Source organism: Stegodyphus dumicola, chromosome 1 (assembly GCF_044657685.1).
Source record: "Stegodyphus dumicola isolate Sdum_Otavi_A_Nest chromosome 1, ASM4465768v1".
NCBI lineage: Eukaryota > Metazoa > Arthropoda > Arachnida > Araneae > Eresidae > Stegodyphus > Stegodyphus dumicola.
Window position 1 is genome coordinate 283,440,682 of NC_140768.1, and position 24,709 is coordinate 283,465,390.

Below are 24,709 nucleotides of genomic sequence, written 5' to 3' on the forward strand. Positions count from 1 at the left end.
ATCAGCATGAGATCTCTTTCATTAAGTGAGAAGAATTAAGGCAGATTCTGAATCCAAATTTCTGTTCATATCAAGAATAACAGCAATTAGAAAGAACAGAAAACAAAACTGAAATAAAAAAGAAAAGGAAATTCCACAATTGAATCTGGATCATCATAAAAACAGTGTAACAAAACAGTTTAGAGGGGGTTATTGCAAACAAAAATGCAAAAATTTAATCTAATCTCACTGAACTTTAATCTTAACTATATAAATAGTTGATATTTAGTTTAAAAAATGATACATTCTTTGCTACCATACAAGACTGTATGTACTGCAAATAGCATCACGGCAAGGTAAATTTTAGAAATGGTGTAGACATCAGATTTAGCAAGCTTCTTCTGTGGCAGAGAAAATAAATCAGAAGAAATTATTTTCTTTTTTATTTATTTAAATGCAATATAGTTATATTTTATTTATACAGTTGCCATTTAATGTGATAGCAATTAATTTTACCATGCAGATATTGTTATTGAATTGCCAGAGTCTCGCCCATATGTGTCTGAAAACATGGAAAATGCATGGCTACAATTTAGTTAATATCACAGAATGAAATTTTTTAAACTGAAGTGATGTTGCTAAATGAGATTGAAATAGAGTGTAGAAACTGCAAAATGACAGAAATATGTTTCCAGGTAAAGGATTAAGTCACCAAGTACCTTGATTCATTTAAGCCAACCATGCACAAAGAAATCCCTTTAGGAACATCAAATGCCTATTCACTTTAATGAAGCAAAATTCCAAATGGCCATGCTTTCTTATATCAAAAGAATCTCATTAGCTGTCTTGAACTTTGCACTTATATAAATGTTCTTTTCTAGGAAATGCTCATTATTTTATTCTGTTTAGTCATTTTTATTATGGAATCTAGTGAAAGGCATAATGATATGAGTCTAAGGCAGCATTTCCAAACCCGTGGTCTATGGACCACAAGTAGGCCTCAAAGTTTGCCTTTGTGGTATACGTAGATTTGCAAAAATGTCCTGTTATTTGTAAACAAAATTAACAAGATTTTACATCATTTCAAGCACACTGGCATATCTTTCAGATGTATATCCTCAGAACTAAATGCTACAAATCTACACGGTAATTTTACAAAGTAATTCTCAATGCCCATAAGAAATTAAAGACGTCTGAGAAGAAACTTGGTTTTCAGCTGTATAAAATAGAAACATTTTTCACCATTTCTAAGCTTAAAATCATTTTTAGTAGAAAATTATATTATTATTGGAAAAGAATTCTACAATGACATAATTTGAAACGCATTAGGAATTTTCACTGGTTCTTGATCCTTTCCACTGTGATTTTGAAAATAACAAACAATCATTGACTGAAAAAGAACAATTAATTGAAATCTCTTAACCAGACTTAAAATTAAATTCCAAGTAGAAGGTGTGGTTAATTTCTAGACCAGTGAAAATGGAATACAACGAACTACAGTCAAAAGTCGTTAATCTGGACTTGTCGGGACATCGGCAATTCCGGATTATAGATCATCAGTTTAAATCTGGTAAGAATGGCATGCAGAAATTATAAAATTAAAAATATGAAACCGTAATTTATGAAATAAAGAACAATTATGATCTAAAGGGTATCAAAATTTACAAAAAAAAAAAAAAAAAAAAAAAAAAGCTTAATATTTATTTGTTTACTTTATTAAACATTTCTTTCAATGTAGGTTGTTTAAGTTGCTTCGTTTTTTATGTGATAATACATTCTCTTTAATTTTATAAACAGATATAATTCCTTCTTCAGTTACAAAGTGCCGCTGTTCAAGTCCTATAATTGCTGTGTCGAGAATACCAACTAATTTGTCAATCGAAATTTTTTCATTTTCAATAACCTCTGTCACTTTCTTCGCTATCGGAAGCGAATTATAATGACGAGGAATTTGATCTAAATCATATCAAAGATGAGTAATAAGCCAAATAAAATAAAAACATCCGCCCTGAAGATAAGGATAGTGCTGACAGATCAACTTCCAATTCATTGCGTGCCACAGCGTTAAAAATAAACAAAGTTTAGATAAACAAACGTTAAAGTTTAGATAAACAAAGGATATGCCTTTACCCATTTTTTGCAGCAATTCCACTTTTTGTTTAATGGACTTCAAAACATACTTTCGCTTTGTAGATCCAAAATATACTTTCACTTTGTAGATCCTTTACATATTAGTAAATATATATCAGAAATTCTATTTGACATAATTGAAAGTTCAAGCTTACTTTTATAAAATTGCTCTAACAGTCTGCAAAAAATAATAAGCCGAATCCAATTTGAAGATTAAGGAACAATGCAATCTGCAACATTAACTGAATTAGGTAATTTTAGCTTAGCTTATACCGTCCGTTATACATTAAACGCGCATTCGTAAACGTATTTTGTGCACGCCCACACGCATATTCGCAGCCGTAAAGGTCTTACGCGCATGCATCAACGGGACGCATGCGCAGAAAGTGTGTAGCTTTGAGGTCCGGATTATAGATCATTCTGGATTATGGGTGTCCGAATTAACGACTTTTGACTGTAACAGTAAAATGGTGCTTTAAAACTTTATAATTTAGTTTCTGTCTGCAGTTATGCAGTTTATGTCTGTAGTTAGTTTCAACTGTGTAAAAGAAGGTTTTTGCTATTAAGTAGTTCATTCAAATAAAAACAAAGAACTGAAATACACTTGATGTATATGCAAATTTCAGACTTAAACCTACCGGCATACATTTAAACAAAGAACAGCTGCACAAGAATCGGCAAGTAGCTAATGTGAGTATCAACATTTATTTAATTTTTAGTTAATAAGACAGAGATTATCCAAATTATAATAGATTTAAGCCATTAAAAACAAATATAATTTTTCTTCAATCAGTTTATCATTAGCAATATAAAATTAAATATGTTTCAATTAATTATATTTTTAAAATGTAAGTATACCAATAATAATATATGTTAGATAAAGTGTTTTCAAAGAGGACAAAAGTAAGGTGCTCTAGAGAATATTCTAATTAATTAAAGTGGTCCCTAGTCGATAAAAGTTCAAGAAATGCTGGTCTGAGGTATAAAGGTGACTTGTTGAACTGCTGTGACACCCAATATAAAGTGTTTATAAAGAGTTTGAATTAAAGAAAAAAAAAAAAAAAAAAGAGTGGGATACATACTAAGTTCTTGATCACTAATTTGAGAAAGATGTGGTTGTTTGAGTGTTGAGTGGTTGTTTGATTGATGTGGTTGCAAGTAGTTGTTTGAGTAGGCTGAAGATGAGTTTGAAGTACAGCTCTGCTCTGCAGGATGCCTTGTCTGGTTTTGAAGTGACTTTGAAGGCACTCGGCAGTTTTGGTTAATGATTTGCCTCCCATTAGCCCTTTCTTCACAGCTGTCCACATCAGAAATATTTTCACTATTTATGCTATGAGTTGCACCTTGAACAGAATAATTTTTACCACCATAATCATTCTGATTATTTTTTCCTCCCTTTGGATATGGACTGGAACTACTGTCATATAAACTTTCTGTAACTTGACTGCATTCATCCACATGATTAGAATTCAATAATTCTGCCTAAAATAACACGAAAAAATAAAAATTCATAAAATTAATCAAAAATATATTCTGACTATTAACTTCATTTATATTAATATTTCAGGCTCATCTTTAGCTGAAGTAAGATTGAGTGTTTAGAGCAACTTTAAAATAACTTTAAAGCAAAAATGTTTTAAAACTGGCTTTTTGAACTTTAAATACCTTTCAGTATACACATGTTGCACATTGCAATCATGAAAATTTATTTTGCTTTAGCACATAAATTTGTTTTCAAAATTTATAATATTTTTCTTCTTTGTTAGTTTAATGCTTTACTAACCTGCTTGATGATTCGAATTTTGTTTAATTACCGTACTCAAGGATAAAACTCAATAGCCAGTATCTAGAGTTTTATATTCTTCATTCAATATTATATTCATGAGTATAAAGGAAATTAATATAATTTCATTCATGTGGTTTTGTGTTGCCAGATAATAATCAGCAGAAACTCTCAGTTAAAATAATAAATAAATAAAAGCAGTCAGCAGCCTTTTTGCCTCATGTTATTTCCTCTAACATAAGAAAAATTCTGAAGAACATGAAGCTCCATGTTATGGTTATTCTAATATATTTCATTATGCTTAGCTAATAATAGAGTACTCTAAAAAACTTCCTACTTTTAAAACTGTTCTAGTAAATTCCTTAATTTATTTGGGGGGGGGGTACTAGTGGCATATTATTTTCTGATTTTATATTATAATTTATTTGGTGGCGTTATTTGCAAAAATTTAAAAAAAAATTAACATGTCAGTCACATATATCAACATTTATTACAAAAGGTCTTTTAATTTCTCACTTGAAAATATATACAGATGCAGTACAGAAATTTAATAAAAATTAGTCAACAAATTTACAGAAAAAGAAAATTCACTGCAGATTAAAAAAAAAAAAAAAATTAGGTAAAACTTAACCTTAGATTGACAAAAGTCAATGCAAAATCAATTTCAGATTAACAAAAATTTTACAAAAAAGCTTTAAGCATTTCAAGGGATAATGTCACAGATCCTTTTCCTTCAAGCAGCAAAAATATTATAGCATAATTTTCAGTCACAGACACTAATTTAATATTAGAGAGATTTTTCTTCATATATACAGATACTGAAGAAATTCATAACACTATTTCAAAGTTCAAATACTAAGGAGGTCTGAGTTATGAAACTGAAGTTTTAATTATGTACTATTATTATTTAATTATTTATAATTACGAGGGCCATCCAGGAAGTAGATTACGTTTCCGTCTGTGTCCGCTAGGGGCGGGGCTAGCGCGGCCATCTTGGGGTCAGAGCGTTGCGCAGCTCAGTCTGCATCTAACCGTGCTAGTGAGAGGTTCGTGCTGTGCTCCGTTCAGATACTGTGACGGTTTGAAATGTCTGCGTTAATTGAAAATCCCGCGAGCTGCGCTCAGTAATAAGGTTTCTGACTGCAAAAAACTGTAAACCGATAGAAATCTATCGGCAGCTTCGTGAAGTGTATGGGGACAACATTATCACTGAAGGTGGAGTGCGTCAGTGGGTCATAAGATTTCAAAATGGCCGAACCAATGTTCACGACGAAGATCGAAGTGGGAGACCCAGCATAGTGACCGCCGAACTTCTCGAAAAAGTCGATGCTAAAGTCCGTGAAAATCGAAATTTCACAATAACGGAACTTTCTTTGAGTTTTCCACAAATTTTGCGAAGTTTGTTGCACGAAATCATCAGCGAAAAGCTTGGTTACCACAAGTTTTGTGCAAGAAGAGGTAACGAAGTGGTTGAAGGCGCAGGCGGCCGAATTTTTCGACGAAGGAATTTCCAAGCTCGTACATCGCTACGATAAATGCCTTAATTTGTATGGTGACTATGTAGAAAAGTAGTATTTGAGTGTGGCTTTCATCTGTATATAATAAAATTTGTTTCCTATACTTTGTTTATTTTTTTATTCCAAAACGTAATCTACTTTCTGGATAGCCCTCGTACTATTACTATTTATTACTTAATTAAAAGTAATTATTTATTACTTAATTATTTATTTCCTTTAATTATATAAATTATATATTACTTAAAATCATACTTTAAATGGAAAAAATAACTCCATAATTGTAGAAGGAACACATAGTACATTTATTTGTCATTTAAATGCAAGTAACTGGTGATAAGTAAAATTAAAACAGAAGCGAAATTTCTTACTGCATTAAAGGATAACTTAAACTGAAAACACAAGAAACACATTTAGAATGTAAAAACATATTTATTTCATTAGCTGTAGATAAGTAAAAACATTGTGTGGTGATAAAAGCACTATAAACTCTCCATTCGCAAATGGTAGTATAGGGTCAAATGTATATGTTTCAGATAAAAATGGGTGAACATAAACATACAGTAATGGTTTTAAATCAAATCATAGAATTGTCAATCAATAAAACACATATCTTATGACCTTTTTACTAAGAAATGGTATAAAATTAAACTGAAAATGACACACTAAATACATACTAAAAAAAAGCAGAAGCATCAGATTTCACATAGTAATTATTGTCAAGTAATCTTCTCTCCTTTTTGGATTTTCTGTAACTAATATTTTTCACGATTCAATGAAAATACTTACTTTATGGGTCTCTTTACAATCTTGAAAAATAATATTCTGAAATATCTAAAACTTAAAATCATTATTTTTCATAAATAAAATATTAAATGATTATAAGAGATGAGCATAAGTATATAATTGCTCATTTCTGCAAACATTTATTTCATTTAACTTAGTTTTATCTACATTTATAGCATTGTGCATTGTTTTTACTTACTTTATTTATTTAGAGTACAGTCAAAAGTCGTTAATCCGGACTCGTCGGGACTTCGGCGATTCCGGATTATCGATTTTTCCAGATTATAGATCATCAGTTTAAATTTCGTAAGATGGCATGCAGAAATTCTAAAATTAAAAATATGAAATCGTAATTTATGAAATAAAGAACAATTATGATCTAAAGGGTATCAAAATTTTTTAAAAAAAAAAAGCTTAATATTTATTTGTTTACTTTATTAAACATTTCTTTCAATGTAAGTTGCTTAAGTTGCCTCGTTTTTTATGTGATAATACATTCTCTTTAATTCTATAAACAAATATAATTCCTTCTTCAGTTACAAAGTTCCGCTGTTCAAGTCCTGTTAATTGCTGTGCCGAGAATACCGACTAACTTGTCAATCGATTTTTTTTCATTTCCACTAACCTCTCTGTCACATTCTTCATGTCTTTATCCATTTTTTGAAGCAATTCCACTTTTTGTTTGTTGGACATCGAAACATACTTTCGTTTTGTAGAACCTTTGGAAGTTCCAGCATCGGAAATTCTATTTGACATAATCGAAAGTTCAAGTTTACTTTTATAAAATTGCTCTTACAGTCTGCAAAAAATAATAAGTGGGATCCAATTCGAAGATTAAGAAACAACGCAATCATTAACATTAAGTGAAATAGATAATTACATAATTTTAGCTTACACCGTCCGTTATACATTAAACGCGCAGGCGAAAACGTATTCTGCACTTGCGCACACACATATGCGCAATAGTCAAGGTCTTACGCGCACGCGTAAAACGCCTGTGCGCATGTGCTAACGCGGCGCATGCGCAGAAAGTTTTTAGCTTTGAGGTCCGGATTATAGATCACTCCGTATTATGGGTGTCCGAATTAACGACTTTTGACTGTATTTTGATTTATGCTTAGTTATTGTACATTGGGGGGGGGGGAATGGGACAGTTCTATATCTTCCGTTCTACTGGGGCTACTGACAAAATTCAAATTGCATTTTTCATGTCTCAAAAGCACGACTTAGGATATATATTAGATTTATATAAATCATTGCTTTAATATAGGTATTTTGACCAAAAATTGGACTTTTTCTGAAATGGCATGGCAATTTTTATCCATATTTCGATTCTACAACTAAAATTATGCTGAAATATTAAATTTTGTAAAATTCAGTGCAAAATTTGCAGAGAAATTCAAAAATTTATCTTGGCACATTTGTTTCAGTTTACACTAAGAATAATTCACTTGGCCAACTTCTTAATACATGGCAACCTATTTTCCTTTCACTATTTACATTGTGCATGAGCGGAAAAAGTTACACCATTCCTACTTTCAAATAATTTTAACAAAGTGCCTAAACCACATTTGATGTTATTATCGCTTTCAACAAATATGCCAAATTTCAAAATGTGCAAATATATAAATTCACGTATATCTTCACAAATTTTGAATAAAAAACTCTAATTTTTTGCAGGCATGCTTAGAAATACATCTACTTTAAGATGATGGTAAAAATTTTATAATTCAAAATTTTTCCGAAAAACTTATAAAAATTATTTAAAAATACAAATTTTGAAAATAAATCATAAAAAAATGGACAAATTTTATTTGGAATGAACCTAAATTTCAAAATGTTAAAAAGAAGAATCAAATCAGTTTAATAAGAAAAAAGAAAGATTAATAAATATATACCAAATTCACTTAACATCAAGGAGCTACAATTTTGAGAGCTAATTTTTTAAAAACGTGGCAGTTTGGCATAATTTGAGCTGTAGAATCGAAACACAGAAAAAAAAAAAAAAAAAAAAAAAAGGCATGTCATTACAGAAAAAGTCCAATTCTGTGTTAAAATACCTATATTAGAACAATGCTATATATAAATCCAATACATATCCTAAGTCGTGCTTTCGAGACATGAAAAATGCAAGTTGAATTTTGTCAATCGGCCATGTAGAACGGGAGCTATAGAACTCTACCATTTTTTTCGCAGTGTACATTTTATATAATTTTGCATTTGTGGCCATTTCTTGAATTCATCAGTGTTTATTTCACATATTATGTTAGAGACCTCTTAATTCCGAGTTCGAGAGACATTGGAATCTTGAGGATAACTCAGGTAGAATCAGAGATAGAGGCAGAAACCCTTTTATTTAGTCTTGATGATAATTTTTATAGCCAAGGTGTTGACAGTTGCAATTTCTCATTAACCTTGCAGCATTCTGAAGCTTTTCAGAAAGCATGTTTTGAAGTTCAGAAGCAATTTTTCTCAGTACCTCCAAAAACTTTTACTTTCCTCGAGTAACTCTATCAAAAGGAGATTGTGAACAACCATGTTGAAGAAAATTTTGCTTTATGGCTGCTTTTCTTCTAAGGTTATTTATTCTATTTATCTTGTTTTAAGAGCTGTTATCTATCCTAAGTGTTCCGTATTTTGTGCGACTCCAATCAGCCTATGATTTTTGAACATCTAAATAATTGTAATGCACTTTCTCTGTATGAAAACATTGTTAAAAAATAGTGGCGAGCCCATGAACTAATGGCTTAAGTGCTAACATTTAGCATTTGTAAAATAAATTTATCTTGAGTTCAAGCCTTTCTGCTTTTTTAGTATCGTTATTTAACCCTCTGAGTGATACGACTACCTTTATACAATCATGAGATTTTTTTTTTTGTCTCTTAGTATATATTAGTTTATAATTTAAAATATTCCTCTTTCTTACTTTTTTAATGATGTAAATATCATCTTAATGAATGGAAGTTTATGAAAACAGAGACTAAAATAAGTAATTATACAAATTTAGATATTAAATGGTTTCAATACAGGTCTTCATGATCAGATCCGAAAGCCCATGTCAATCAGAGGGTTAACAGATTTCACAAATATGTAGCATGAAAGTAAGATAAGATGTTAGATAAATGTACTAAAATAAATTACAGTGTACTCTTGATTACAGTCAAAAGTCGTTAATTTGGACACCCATAATCCGGAATGATCTACAATCCAGACCTCAAAGGTAAAATCTTTCTGCGCATGCGCCGCGTTGACGCATGCTCATAGGCGTTTTACGCATGCGCGCAAGACATTTATGACTGCGCATATGCATATGCGCAAGTGCAGAATACGTTTTTGCGTGCTCGTTTAATGTATAACGGACGGTATAAACTAAAATTATTTAATTATATATTTCAGTTAATGTTGCAGATTGTGTTGTTCCTTAATCTTCGAATTGGATCCAGCTTATTATTTTTTGCAGACTGTAAGAGCAATTTTATAAAAGTAAGCTTGAACTTTCGATTATGTCAAATAGAATTTCCGATGCTGGAGCTCCCAAAGGATCTAGAAAACGAAAGTATGATTCGATGTCCATCAAACAAAAAACGAATTGCTAAAAAAATGGATAAAGGTATATCCTTTGTTTATCTAACCGTTCCGAAATCTGTTTATCAATTTCACGCTGCTCTGCACGCGGGGGGGGACGTCGCGCCGTGCAATGAACTGGAAGTTGATCTGTCAGCACTATTGTTATCTTCAGGGCAGATGTTTTTATTTTATTCAGCTTATAATTCCTTACTAAATGTAGTATTTAATCTCAATGTACTCCGTCTTTGATATGATTTAAATGAAATTCCTCGTCATTATAAATATCACGAATACACATCAAATAGTTTTCTGGTTGCAATTTTCTAATTTTGACTATGCGTAATGTATGCTTTACGCATGCATGCGCTGAAAGAAATGTTTAATAAAGTAAACAGATAAATATTAAGCTTCTTTTTTTGTAAATTTTAATACCCTTTAGATCATAATTGCTCATTATTTTATAAATTACGGTTTCATATTTTTAATTTTATAATTTCTGCATGCTATCTTACCAGATTTAAACTGATGATCTATAATCAGGAAAAATCGATAATCCGGAATCGCCGAAGTCCCGACGAGTCCGGATTAAAGACTTTTGACTGTATTTGGATAATAATTATCCGGTTTGCAGATTATCAGTTGGATTGTGTTACCCACGCATACACAGTCAACACTATGCTCTAAAGTACGCAAAACAGAAACATGTGCAAGATTGACCATGCTCTAAAACAGTTGAACGGCAACTCTAGGTTTAGTTTCAAGGATTACTTAAAACAATCCTTTCTGCACATGCATAGTTGAAGGCATTATCATTACATTAGTCCCAAGATAGCAATGACTTCTGTTTGACTCTGTTGACTTGGTCCATGAAAAAAGATTCGAATACAATGAGAAAACAGCACTTCGAGAAATAAGCAGTAAAATTCCCCAGAAATTTAGGTTTTCTAAAAACCAAAGTAAAATTATTAATTTTCTTAAGAAATACACATACAATATGCATAAGAATTGATAGTTTAGATTATCCTTGCTTTTAAATTATACATGACCTGCTTCCCAACATTAGTTTGGATAATCGAGAGTACACTGTACAATGGAATTTTTGAAGACATACATATACTGTCACATATTTATAGATTTAAACATTATGAGAAACGCATTTATTTATTACATTCTTTCTCTGACATACCTCATTTACACATGACTGTCTTACTGAAGAGTAATCACTTTCTGACCTATCAAATAAATAGAAATTTATTAATGTTATGTTGTAAAAAATGTTACAATAAATATAACAATTTTTAAAAAAAAATAATATCACATATCTACATATATGACAGGAACATCCACATACAGTTCCCTTGCATTTTGTTGTGCATTTATTCATTTCGTTAAAACTTACACAGCAGTTAATATTTATAGGCAATTAATTGCTTAGTTATTTCTGAAATTATCAATGTAATCCTATTAATCATTGAATATTCCTGTTGACATTAAATTAGCTGATCCCCAGTTTGGAACTCCTAACAAAGCAGCCAAGTTACTAGGGGCTAAGCTGTGAGATTTTAAAAACATAGGAAAATTTCAATTAGAAAATCAACTGTTAATATTCCAAGAAACAGTTTTTGGATACATTGTGCAGGTTCATGCATGAGTAATTCAGAAATAAATTACTGTACCTTAGTTCCAAATAATGAAGAATGACGTCAGAAAATTTTGCAAAGATTTTGGGAAGTTGAATGCACTGAAAATATTAAGGAGTTTTAGAAGTAGAAAAATACTGTGAAGAACATATCAAGTATCACTATGAACAAAATTATGGAACATATGTTGTACAGTTACCCAATAAGGAAGGTGTGGAATTAGGAGAATCAAAAACACTTGTGAAGAAAAAATTACATCAAGTGTGGAAGCGATTTGAATATGAAAAACCTTGTATAAAAATTTTATAAAGGACTATAAAGCTTTAAATCACATGAAAGAAGTACCGTAATTTCGCGCGTATAGTCCGCGGACTACCTGTGTTTAAAATGCGAATTTTTGAAGCTGCGGATAATACGCTGGTTGTTCACAGTTAAAATTGTTGAAATTTTAAAAACACACTGTCGTGAACTGCCGATGATCAAATATAAAAAAAGTCCGAGATTCCAAGAAAACATTCGTATGTATCGTATCGATAGTAAACCATAGAGCATAGTGCAGAACGAATGAGTAGTAGCAAATAGAGCTCCTAAAAGTCTTGTATCAAAGTATCCTTCGCACTGCTTTAGTGCAACTGCCGTGAGGGGGGGAAAGTAGTTGATGCGTTAGCTCGGTTTTAAGGAGCCTTAGTAGCAAGTACTTGGAGTACAAAAAAAAAAAGCATGATTCGTTTACTTATAGGGTGGTTTGGCAACGAGTGAGTGGGGTCGAAGGTCACATTTCATTACCACTTATCATGAGTAAAGCACGTTGCACAGTATTTTGTTTTCGTATTTTGTCTTTCATCTTCGATAACGTTAATGAAACATTGCCGGAGTTTTACTGCTGAGTTTAAACTCAAGGTAGTTGAGAAAGCTGAGAAAGATGGAAATAGAGAAGTGGGCCGTTATTTTGAAGTGGACGAGAAAGCGGTGAGAAATTGGTGCAAACAAAAGGAAGTGTTAAAAAGCATGGGAAGAAAGGGATCCAATCGGCATGGAAAAGTAAAATGGACAGCTTTAAAGGAAAATTTACTGAGATGGGTTCTCGACCAAAGAAATGCCGGACGCTCCATTTCAACAATTAAAATCCGTCTCCGAGCGAAGTCCATGGCAGAAGAGACGCAGATAATGGATTTCAAGGGAGGAATAAATTGGGTTTACCGCTTCATGTGTCATAAAAACTGGAGAGTTCGCAGCAGAACGACAATGTGTCAGGATGTTCCGGACGACGTAGATGAAAAAAATACTTCTTTTCTTCAGTTTACAAGGAAAGTTATTGCAGAAGGGAAGTATTCCTTAAAAAATATTATAAATATGGACGAAGTTCCATTAACATTTGATTGCCCACCAAATCGCACCGTCGATACTTGTGGAGTAAAAACAATATCAATAACAACAACTGGTCAAGAAAAGACCCAATTCACAGTGATGCTCGCCTGCTGTGCTGACAGCACAAAGTTGAAGCCGCTGTTAATCTTTAAGAGAAAAACAATTCCCAAGGAAAGTTTCCTCGAAGCGGCCTAATACGGTGCAATGAAAAGGGTTGGTGCAACGAGGACATTATGCTCGATTGGTTTCAAGAAGTTTGGAAGAAGAAAGAAGGTGCCTTTTTCAATTCCAAAGAAGTACTAATTATGGATTCCATGAGGGCACACATAAAAGACAGTGTAAAGGCGGAAGCTAAAAAAAAAAAAAAAAAAAAAAAAAAAAAAACATCAGTGCTGAACTTAGCGTTATTCCAGGAGGTTTAACAAAAATCCTGCAACCTCTGGATATTAGCGTGAACAAAAGTTTCAAGTCCCACGTACGTGCTTGCTGGGAGATCTGGATGTCGGAAGGTTTACATACTTTCACAAAAGGAGGAAATATAAGACGCGCTTCATACACTGAAGTTGCCGAATGAGTCGATAAATCCTGGAAAAGTGTTAAAGTGTCAACTATCCGATTGGGATTTATAAAAGCCAGGATTGTTAGTGAAAGCGAGGAAATCACTGACAATGAAGATAGTGATGCTGAAAATGAACTTTCGGACACTCTTCTGAAAATATATTAGAACTGTTTAATTCTGATATCGATGAATCGGACTTTGACGGTTTTCGTGAATGTAGTAGAATGTGTGATTAATTAGTAAGCACTGTTTTTTATTTGTATTTAGTGTTATATTAGTGTTATTTATATTGAAGGTATATTAGTAAGTAAGTACTTTTTTATATTTATACTTAGTTCTTTGTTTCTAAAATACATTAATATTGCCGTATTAAAAAAACGTAATTTCGGAGGTATAGTCCACGGACTATCCGGTGGTGCGGACTATCTGACGATTTTTGAAATTGTTTTATATAAAATCGTGTCTGCGGACTATACGATGGTGCGTACTATACGTGCGGAATTATGGTATAGGAAACTGAAACATCATCCTACAATTTTCTTAATCATCATGGAGTTTATCTCTACACAGAAAACCTCTACCAAGCTTCATATCGTGTTTTGCATCAGCAGCTACTGCCAGGGAGCAGTTGATCTGATGGAAAGAGCCGACTGGCAGCCCTGCTCAGACTTATCCTCTGAAGACTGTAACATATGGAAGAGCAAGTACACTATTCCTCGCAAAAATATTCCTGAAGCAGTTAGCAGTGACTGAATTTCCTCATGCCTCATGAGCCATACTGAAGGACATTACACTGAAGCTAATTTGCTGTAAGAAGTCAAGGAATTGCAGACATAGTTAATCCATCTTCTTCTAGAATATGATGGAATGAAGGTATACTAATGTGTTCAAATAATACTGAACTACTGAAGAATAGAGAAAATGCAACTCAGGATTATTCTTTTCAAGTTATTGATGAGCCCCAGGTCTCAAAGGCCTTGGAAATGTCATGGAATAGGGCTACAAATAGTTTCTCTTATGACTGCAAGATACCTGCATTGAAAAGACAGTAATGAAAAGAGATGTCTTGTCAGCAATAGGTCTCTTCTTTCATCCATTAGGTTTGATTGGATCTGTTAATAACAAATCTAAAATTATTTCTACAAAACTTTGGCTCTTGAAATAAATTGAAACACACCTTTTCCTGAAAGATGATTCTAAAGAATGAAAGGCATTTCTCATAGTCTTAGATTAGTCAATGATTTTCACCTCCCTAGCTTTATTCTAACTGATGGAGCAGAGTTAATAGAAATAATAAGATCATGCAGTGTTAGTCTGCAATGCTACTGATGCTGCAATTAATATGAAATGCATATCATCTTCGAATGAATGTTCATCAAGACTTCTCTATACCAAGTCTTGTATTTCACTTTTGAAGTAAATTACCATTCTTTATTTGAAACTTTGTGCTACAGTTCTGTGTGTTGTTATTGATCTTACTTGTCTGACCTCACCAGAAAAAGCCCATGAAGTTTATTGTGGCGAAAGGTACAAGATTATGTATGCTATTGGCTAGAGCATTGGGCACCATATAGGTGACAGTACAATTTTGCCCAGTTTCACCCCAATTTTGAGAGCAGCCCAGGGAATGGATTTGATGGTCTTCCCCTATCATCAAACCATATGAGAGGAATTTCAGTTTGTGATATGTTGTGCATTTAACACAGTTAAGGCATTTGAATACACTATCCTTTATTTAGATTAAAGAATTTTAAGTTAGAATAACCTTAGAATCTTTATTTAACAAGTTAGGGAGTTTCCTTAATTCAGATAGAACACAAGTCAAAGTTAAAAGTCTTTATAACATTTAAATCGACAAGTTGAAAATAAAGAACTTGCAAGATACTCATTTATAAGTTTTAAATAGCTTCAGGCTCAATTATCAGGCAATATTATTAGGAGTATATTCCATAAAAGAAGGTAACATGCTGAAATGAATGAAGCATAAACATAATGCAAATATGAAATCTTTTTAGGACTTCTGCTTCTGAAACATAAGTAGAATATTCTTCCACTGATATATATTGTTTGGCGCTCGTTTCCCCCTCCCCAATTGCCGATTTTCATTATGCAAAAGTGACACTAATTTATTCTAACAGTCTGCCATACACTTAGAGTTCCCCTATACCAGTGGTGCGCAAACTAGGGGTCGCCAGAAGTTTTTTGGGGGTCGCACAAATTTTTATGAAATGCATTATGCCTGCATGCTGCATACCATACAGTGTACATATAAAGAATGAAGCGCCATCACTCACTGTTTAATTGCAATTTCATGCTGTCCGCTCTTTCTTCGACCGTAATGCGTAATGTATGTAAAGTGTGAAGACGCAAGTTTTACACTCCGGTAGATAGCACCCTCTTCGTGGTAATTCGCCAGTTTTCCTGAAAAGCATCTATTTGACTAGATGTTAACCGCAGTGAAAGGGAAAAAATTCGCTTCCGTGATTAACCAATCAGATGGCGAGGCACGCGATGTATATGATAGTCAGAGTAAAGCCGTGAAGTGTTCGCATGAAGTTGTAGCAGTTGGGCCTGCAATTGTTTTAGTTGATCCTTGAGTTTTATCATGTGACGTTGTGCAATTATGATTTTTTATATTTTTATCGGGCTTTGCTACTCTTTGTTATCAGGTATGTACTATCATTAGAGAAAGATCTCTGTTAATTTTATTGAAGTTCTCAAAAAAATGAGAAAATTTTATATATTATTTGTTTTAGTTTAAATAATTTAACCCCTATCTTCATAATGGATAAATGGGTAATATGTACACTAGGTACATCTTCAGCTAACAAACGAACAAATACTGATGAGGAGTCGCAAAATACTGAACTAAATGCCCAATCTAAAAAAATAAGAAAATACAATGAGGAATTTATTAAGTATGGTTTTACATTTTGTGTGAAGAACGCCCGCTATGTGTCATTTTCAACGAAAAGTTAGCAAATGAGAGCAATGAACCAGCTAAATTAAAAAGGCACCTGGAAACTAAACATAAAGAACTTCAAAATAAACATGCTGATTTTTTTCAAAGACGAGCTGAAAATATGAAAATTCAAAGTGCACATTTAAAGAAATTTACAACAATACCTCAGAAAGCATTACGAGCTTCTTTAGAAGTTTCTTATCTAATAGGAAAATCAATGAAACCCCACACAATTGGAGAATCCCTTATCCTTTCTGCAGCAACTAAGATGACATCAATTATGCATGGCGATAATTATGGAAATGAACTAAAAACAATACCATTATCAAGAGATACCGTGTCTCGGCGTATTTCCAAAATGTCACGAAATATCGAGTCAGAAGTCATAAAGTGCATACAAAATTCAGAAAATACAAAATTCGGAAAAAGTTTGCGCACCACTGCTCTATGCCACAAAGCCACTATACATTTACAAACATCCACTGCCTTGTCCAGGATTTGCACGTGGACACTTCAGTTCGGTAGTCAGAGTCACTAACCACTATCTCGGTTGGGCAGCGGTGCAGCTTTCTTAGTAATACTAGAGGCCATTCAACTATCCAAACACAAGGTGTATTATTTTACTGATACTTCAATAGTGTTAGCATGGATTAAGAAGAAATCTCATCATATCATCTCAAGATATTTTTTTGCTAACAGAGTATCTGTTATTTGTAGTATAACAGCTATTCATCAGTGGTGTCATGTTAGCACTCATAACAATCCAGTTAATTTGACATCATGTGGAGATGAACCTAAAAATCTTTGTCATAATGATTTAAGATAGTAAGGATCAAGGTTCTTAGCTAAATTGTAATGGAAAAGCTTTAATAGGTTCTCTAACTATTAAAGAATTGAATGATGCTGAAAAAATTATCATAAGATATATACAGTCACAAGATTTTGAGAGGATATTTTCTCCTTGAAAAATAAGAATTATATTTCTTCTAAAAGCAAGTTAATATGTTTATGTCCATTTTTAGATAAGGATTTGCTTCTGAGAGTAAGAGGTACAATTACAAATAATAATCTTATTTATAGTAAGAATTTTTGTTATGTAATGTCAAAAGATAATATATTTACAAGATTAATTTTTTATTATTATCATGTTAAGTATTTGCATCTTGGTGCACAAGTTTTACTGCATATTTTTAGCAAATTTTGGGTTATTAATGGTTGAGATATAGATTGAAAGGTTGTACATAGATGTGTAACATGTTTTAAGATTAAACTACATGTACATGAACAACTTATGGGAAATTTACTTGGTGACAGAGTTAACCCAAAGTTTGTCTTTAATGCTTGTGGGCTTGATTTTTCTGTCTATTCCTCATAATGTACAAAAATCAGAGAAAGGGTAATTGTGCAAAAATGAATGTTGCAATATTTATTTGTTTAGCTAGTAAAGCAATACACTTAGAGGTAGCAAATGATTTAACTACAGATGCCTTACTTGCTACTATTAAAAAGATGATGGCTAAACATGGAAAATGTAATAACATAATACCAGATAACAGTACATGGTTGGTAAAAATCAGAAATGAAAAAATTGCATACCTTGGTCCTTAACTGTAATTCTGACACTGCAAATTTCTTAACATGTGAAGGTGTAAATTAGAAACTGATTCAAACTTGGGCACCAAATTTTGGTGGTTTATGGGAAGCAGGCATTAAGTCATTCAAATCCCATCTCCAGTGTACAATCAGTAAATATAAATTGATTTTAGAAGAAATCTGGACACGTTTCATACTCCTTCAAAGCAAGAATAATATCCCATAAAAGACTATATAAATGTAGTGATAAAGACAGTACTTTATAAATGTAGGCTAGGCAATGGAAAAGAATGCAATGGAAGAGGAGTAGAGCAAAATATCACTGCTAACTGTAAGAAATGCTTTTTTATCTTCAAATCGAGCATCAACTGACAGTTCAGAGAAAAGGCAACTAATACTTAATAACTAAAACTTTTTCTAGAAATTTATAAATAACTTTAGTATTACTGTATTTTTCTAGAAATATTTATAAGTTTCTTTCTGATGCAGATATGGGTTGCATATGTTCTCATATCACTGCATGGATGGAAGCTTATGCAATAAATAGGCAATAGTGAAAGCTTATTGCAATGGAAAAAACATTTTCTCTATTTTTTGAAATTTAAGAATATAGCAAAATCTATTTTCTAGTTATTTATTCTACTACGGCTGTTCGCACAATTTTTAGATGATTTTCAATGTATTTACAGAAATATTTTACCCAAAATTCATGTGTTTTAAATGTCCCATTTGATAACTCTTATTCTTCACTATCTTTCTACACCATAATTTCCAACATGATAAAGCTTCCTTCAGTACCAGAAGAGGTATTTTATCTCATTTCTCTTGAACAGCTTTCCAGAGTCCAAGAAGAGTTGTAGAGCAACATCTGGACAAGTCCAAAAGTGGAAAAATCCGTGGAAAAATCCGATGACATCAGGAGATTTAGTAGGGACAATAGTGAAGGGTATGATCTTGCTACACACTTCTTATTCCCTTTTTCTTGGAAATTAAAAGTGGATTTTTGACGTCCGACTGCTTGCTTTGTCTTGATGCAGTTTTACTGAATGTTTGCACTGTGGGTAAAAAGAGAAGCTATTTCATATTTGAAAATTGGGTATAAAGTATGTAACTGATAATATGTGGAGTTGACCTTAACAGTTTTCTGCACTCTCTTTATTTTTAATTTGCCGTTATATGAAAAACCAGCAACAATCATAGATCCTTCTGAAAAACTTTCTTTAGATTCTATGAACCATGATCTAAGACTTTTTCCTTCTCTTTGATGATAATAAATGGATATCTTTTTATTGCAGTAATTTAAACGTATCCAAGATTCATTTATTGTAACAACACTTTTCCATTTTTGTTTGAATAATTGTGTGTCATAGAGAATTCTGCAGCACATTCTGCTTTCAGGAATATGTGGAGAAAGACAATCCACATTGTTTTTTCGCCTTTTCGAGATTCAAATCAACATTAATCACTTACAACATTAATCAACATTACTCTTGACACTAAACATTTTAATGATTAAGCAACTGCCTTTTGAATTTGAAGGTGTTCTTTTAACATTAAAGTTCTTATCTTTGCAATATTCCAAGCATTCCATTTTCTCCCTTTCTTATTGACAATATTATCTCTTGTTGCTTTAGATACTGAAAAATCATGGCTTTCACAGCATTTTTTAATAACTAAATACTAATAATTTTCTTTGGAAAGAGTACAAACATAGCCTTCCGTCCACTGCTTCTTTAAAAGCAGCATTTTGCATAAAAACAAAATTATCAAATAGCAGATGATAATTTATACTTTAAAAAAAATATAGCTGCAGTTAAAAATTTTTCCCCCCAAGCAGGCGATTTTTTTAAATAACAAAGCAAAGTTGTCAAAAAAATGTGCGAACAGCCTCTGTAATATTGATAATAAAATTGAAAAATAATTTAAAAAAAAACCTTTGTATCACCTCTCTTCATTATCGTCAGATTCATCTGATGAATCAGAAGAAGCTTCATCCGGAGAGAAATCTTCATAATTATCTATAGCTTCATCAAGCTGAAAACATATACAAAATAAGAAAGTATTTATTAGTCAAAGCACTGTTATGTTACACTAAATAATACTATTTACAAATATAATACATTGACCAAAATTATTTAAATTGCTGCTATTAAAATCAGGTCAATAATTCCACAATGATTAAGTAAAATTTCTATTTTTAAAGATTTTAATAGGTGTATAGTTATTTAAGCAATTTCTTTCTTTATTTTCTTTTTTATGAACCCAAAGGAGTGTTAGCCCAGAAGGGCTATTACCTCAAAAGCTGAATTTTGCGCCAGTTCATTATAAATGGCGTACCTCTTTTTAAAATTGTTACCACCAAATTATAACTGCCCTGTAATATACAGGGTGGTTATAATTAAAGTTCTACTTTTGAATGGTCATAAAAGGAAAAATACTAGACCAAATGTTATCAAACTCAGTAATCATGTAAAGGAGGTCATGGGAATTTATTTTCATCGAAAAAAAAATTTTAAAAACTCACCACCAGGGGATAATAGTTCTGTATGCAATATTGTTAAACAAAACAAGACAGAAACAAGGGAAATCCTCTCCCTGCAATACTTAATCGACAGCCTCCTGGATCCTGAAATACAGAAAGCTCCTCGAATGGCGGATGTCAAGGATGTAAAAAGCGCTCTAGTGTACACCATGAAATTCAAGGCAGCCCAGCAAGCAACTCGTAAAGATTGCTACCCAGTCAGAGCTGCGCGAGTATATGAGCCAGTGGATCAATTGATGGCTCGTTTAGATGAATTATCCAGATGTCAATGCTTTGATATGGGAAAGCAGTGAGAAGAAACTGACTCTAAAGTGTTGGAAATGTGGTGCTGAAGGCCGCATATGAAAGAACTGAAGAACACCCTGGGCAAAATAAGATAGACTATTTAACTGCAGAACATCCCAGGGCTCAGAGAATAAGAACATTTCCCAGCAACAATGCTGGAAATAAGTTAATGACCATATCACGGATCGGAGTTTAAACAATAGTGAAAAACCCCATTTTAATAAGCACTCAAGATTTCTGCAGTGAGTGGTAGCAGTGATGGACTATTCATCAATGAACATATCAATGGAGTTCCTTGCAATATGATCATTGGCACAGGAGCTAATGTTACCTTCATTCGGAAAGATTAAGCTCAACAATTTACAGATAAATTCATTTAGATGCCATCCTGTGTTACCCTCCACACTGCATCTGGTGATAAGATCAACATAGGTGGGAAGTTAAACATGAACATCATATTTAGAAGTGTTGCCTCACACGGCGTGTGTGGCAGGGATTACAGATCCTTGCATACTCGGATTGGACTTTTTATGGAAATAGAACTTTTCCTTAGACTTCCAAAAAAAAAAAAAAAAAAAAAAAAAAAAAAAAAAAAAAAGCAAATTGTGATATTGTATGAATATCTCTAAAGAAATTTCAGCCTTTTGTTTTATTTTTTTGTGATAAGAATAAATTTTATTTACTTTTCATCAGACTTGTGCATCCAATTTATTATGAACATATACGCATGGAACAATAGTAATATAAAATTAAAGGAAACAAATATACTATAATAAAACACAAAATGATTTATAGGAATGTTATAGGTTATACAAATAGGTTATGCAATACTCACTCTCTTTTCTCGTTCTAATGCTTCAGCATCTTCAGACTCGTCTTCAACAGAGGCAAATGTACCAGCAGGCATGTCAAAATTCATGCTTATTGGATTAAAGGTACTTAAACTATCATCCATATTTATATCTAAAATAAAATGAATGATAATTTTTTCTAAAACAATGTCTGAAATTTCTCTTGCATATATTTGCAAGCAATAAAATTTAGGAAAATATATATCAGTAAAATTTTGTTGGTAAAGATATCAAGGATGAAAAATTGGGAGGTTTTTCTTGTAAAGACGCATTCAATATATATAGGTGCTTATATACACAAAGTATGACAATAAAGTTTGCTGAAAGACATCATATGATGGGCACACATGACAGTGGGTGAATGACAAAGCATAGAAAAGATACTCCATGACATGTCTGAATATGTCTGAGAGCAGCACACGAAAAAGCATCATGAATTTCTATTAGTAACACATTAGCTTGCAATGTAGCTGTGGCTGTAAAACAGAGCAAGGAAGAGGCTCAGTAAATCTGTGGAAAAAGTCATTACATGCTTAAATAAGTTTAAGGGCATGGAATTGTTCTTTTAAAGTGAATTTACAGATGATTTAAACCTCTTCATCGGAGGGATTCTACTGAATATGTTGCTTGACGTGGTAGTACTGTGATGCTTTGTGTGGATGAAAACAATTGAAAAGTAGTTTCTTCTCCACAACGATGCTTGTCTGCATGTGTTACTGAAAGAGTTTACGGCCCGTACAGAAGATCTAGCCCCCGATAAACAACCATATCACCTGATCTGATGCCAGTAGACTTTTTTCTGTCCTCTTACTTCAAACAAGTCTTAAAACAGAATGATTTTTCAATATTCCAGAAATTCAAAACTATGTGACACAGGTTCTCCCAGTGCTCCCAAAAGAGGACTTTGCTTGAAGTTTTCAGGAACTGCAAGCAAAGTTTATTATCAAAAATGCATTGCAAACAATAAACATTATTTCAAAAGAATAAAAATCTTTATTTTGGTAAATCACTAAACTTTGTCATTCCTTGTACGTATATACATATATGCCAATTATATAAAATAAAAATATATAAAGCCAATCTCTAACTTTAATTTGATATAGCCCCTTAACTCTCCAATTTAATTTGGCTATTTCCCCTTTCTGCCTTAAAAACAGTAACTGCTGATAGTAAATTTCTCTAAACTATGTCATTTCAAAATTAATCCATTATTATATGGCTGTTGCATAATGCTAAAAAAGCAACATTAATGATGCAGATACATACATAAGATACTTCATACAACAATAATTTCAGATGCTTTAAATTAACCAAGCAAAATATATCTAAACTAAAATTAACTCATTCTGATTCTCAAGATTTCTTCTTGAACACATTACATTCTCTCTCTATCTTCTATACTGTCAACTCACTTACCTACTGCTGTGTCTTATCTTTGAAAACATTTCAAAATTATCATGTAATTTTTCAAGAACAGGCATGATTGGTATACTACTTCATCTCTGTTGGCTTGAAAAGTTTTGTAAATGAACATAAAAAGGAATATTAAAATCAGACATAATTACAAGCTTCTTTATGCATCTACACTGTCTAATTTATTTCATATATAGATATGTGTGCGCATGCATATCCTTTTTTATGTTTTGTCATTCACACACTGCCATGCGTGCCCATCGTATGGTCATAATGTCATGGTTCTTCAGTGTTTATATACATAAAACTAACAATTTATAATTAGAAAACTTTCAATATACCATCTCCAAGGAAGAGAAATTTAATTAAAATACATACCTACACGCACACATATATATATATACTCCAACTCCACTTTATACACTCTAACATAAGCTGCGCATACATAGTTTTTTGTACCTGGGCGAGCCCATTTTTATTATTGTTAAGATGATTATAATGTCATGGTTCTTTGGTGTATATATACATATACACTGGTGTGCAAAAATTAAGGACGAGACAGTTTTTTCAATATAACTTTGTACAAAAGATTTCCAAATCAACACATTTAATACCGTAAGATCCCCAATATGTAAGGACATGAGTAATGTAAGCAACACTTACTAAAAGAGAAATCAGAGGGATAAAAAGAAGCTTTATTGAAAAAGTAGCATGGAGCACAATGCGACTGAAGGCCGAAACATCCCTGTGATGGGTGGCCAGCAAGAAACATCCGGTCTTTAATAGGGGATATGATCTCCCCTGACTGCTAGGCAGGTTTCACAGCATCTGCCCATGCTGAGAATGAGGGTGTCAATGAGTTGTTAAGTCTTGCAGCACCAATCGAAGCTCCGGAATCATTACTGGTGGTAAGGTAGGAGCTGCCAAGCGTTTGCCTAGAAAATCCCATACATGCTCGATGGGATTGAGATCTGGAGATTGTGCCGGCCAATCCATACGTTCAATATCCTCACTCTCTAAGAGCTGTTCGGCAGCTACTGTGCGATGACATGATGCATTGTCATCCATGAAAAGAAACTGCGGACCCATAGCGCCTCTAAAAAGACGCACATATGGAAGAAGAATCTCGTTACAATAACGGGTCCCGTTGACTGAACTTGCGTCGAAGATGTGAAGGTCTGTACGACTACCAAGCATGATGCCTCCCCAAACGAGAACACCGCCACCTCCATACCTGTCCCTTTCAATGATGTTCGAGGGATGATTGCGGCTTCCCCTCTCTCTCCAGATGAGTATGTGATGAGAATCGTTACTCAGACTGAATCTGCTCTCATCTGTATAGAGTACTCGTCCCCATTCATTGCCTCTCCAATTCCGGTGTTCCCGGCACCACAGAGAACGTCTTCTCCAATGGGCAGGCGTTAGAGGTACACACCGTACAGGGCGTCGTGCAAACAGACCACCACCGTGCAGTCTTCTGGCCACGGTAAAACGCGATATCGGTCGCCCAGTCGCCTGTGTCATGTGTCTAGTGATTTCTCCCGCTGCCTGCCGCCTGTTTCTTCCGGCCTGTAAGGCAATATGCCGGTCATCTGCGGGTGTGGTTCCTCGTGGACGACCACTACTCAACTCCCGGATAGCTGTTCCTGTAGTTTGAAATTGTCTCCAAAGTCGTGAAACGATGCTGTGAGCAATTCTGAACTCTGCAGCCACACTTGTCACACTGCGGCCTTCCTC

General features: G+C 33.1%; 1 protein-coding gene across 1 annotated transcript in view; it reads right to left on the reverse strand.

The window, feature by feature from the left end:
- Positions 1 to 24,709, reverse strand: part of LOC118195950 (uncharacterized) — a 162,321-nt gene that overhangs the window by 116,541 nt on the left and 21,071 nt on the right. Inside the window, exons 2-5 of the mRNA XM_035367293.2 lie at positions 21,544 to 21,671; positions 19,827 to 19,915; positions 10,946 to 10,991; positions 3,192 to 3,591 (exon numbers count right to left, since the gene is read on the reverse strand). Coding sequence (XP_035223184.1) covers positions 3,192 to 3,591; positions 10,946 to 10,991; positions 19,827 to 19,915; positions 21,544 to 21,663 — 655 coding nt within the window. The 5' untranslated portion in view covers positions 21,664 to 21,671. The remainder of the gene's footprint in view (positions 1 to 3,191; positions 3,592 to 10,945; positions 10,992 to 19,826; positions 19,916 to 21,543; positions 21,672 to 24,709) is intronic.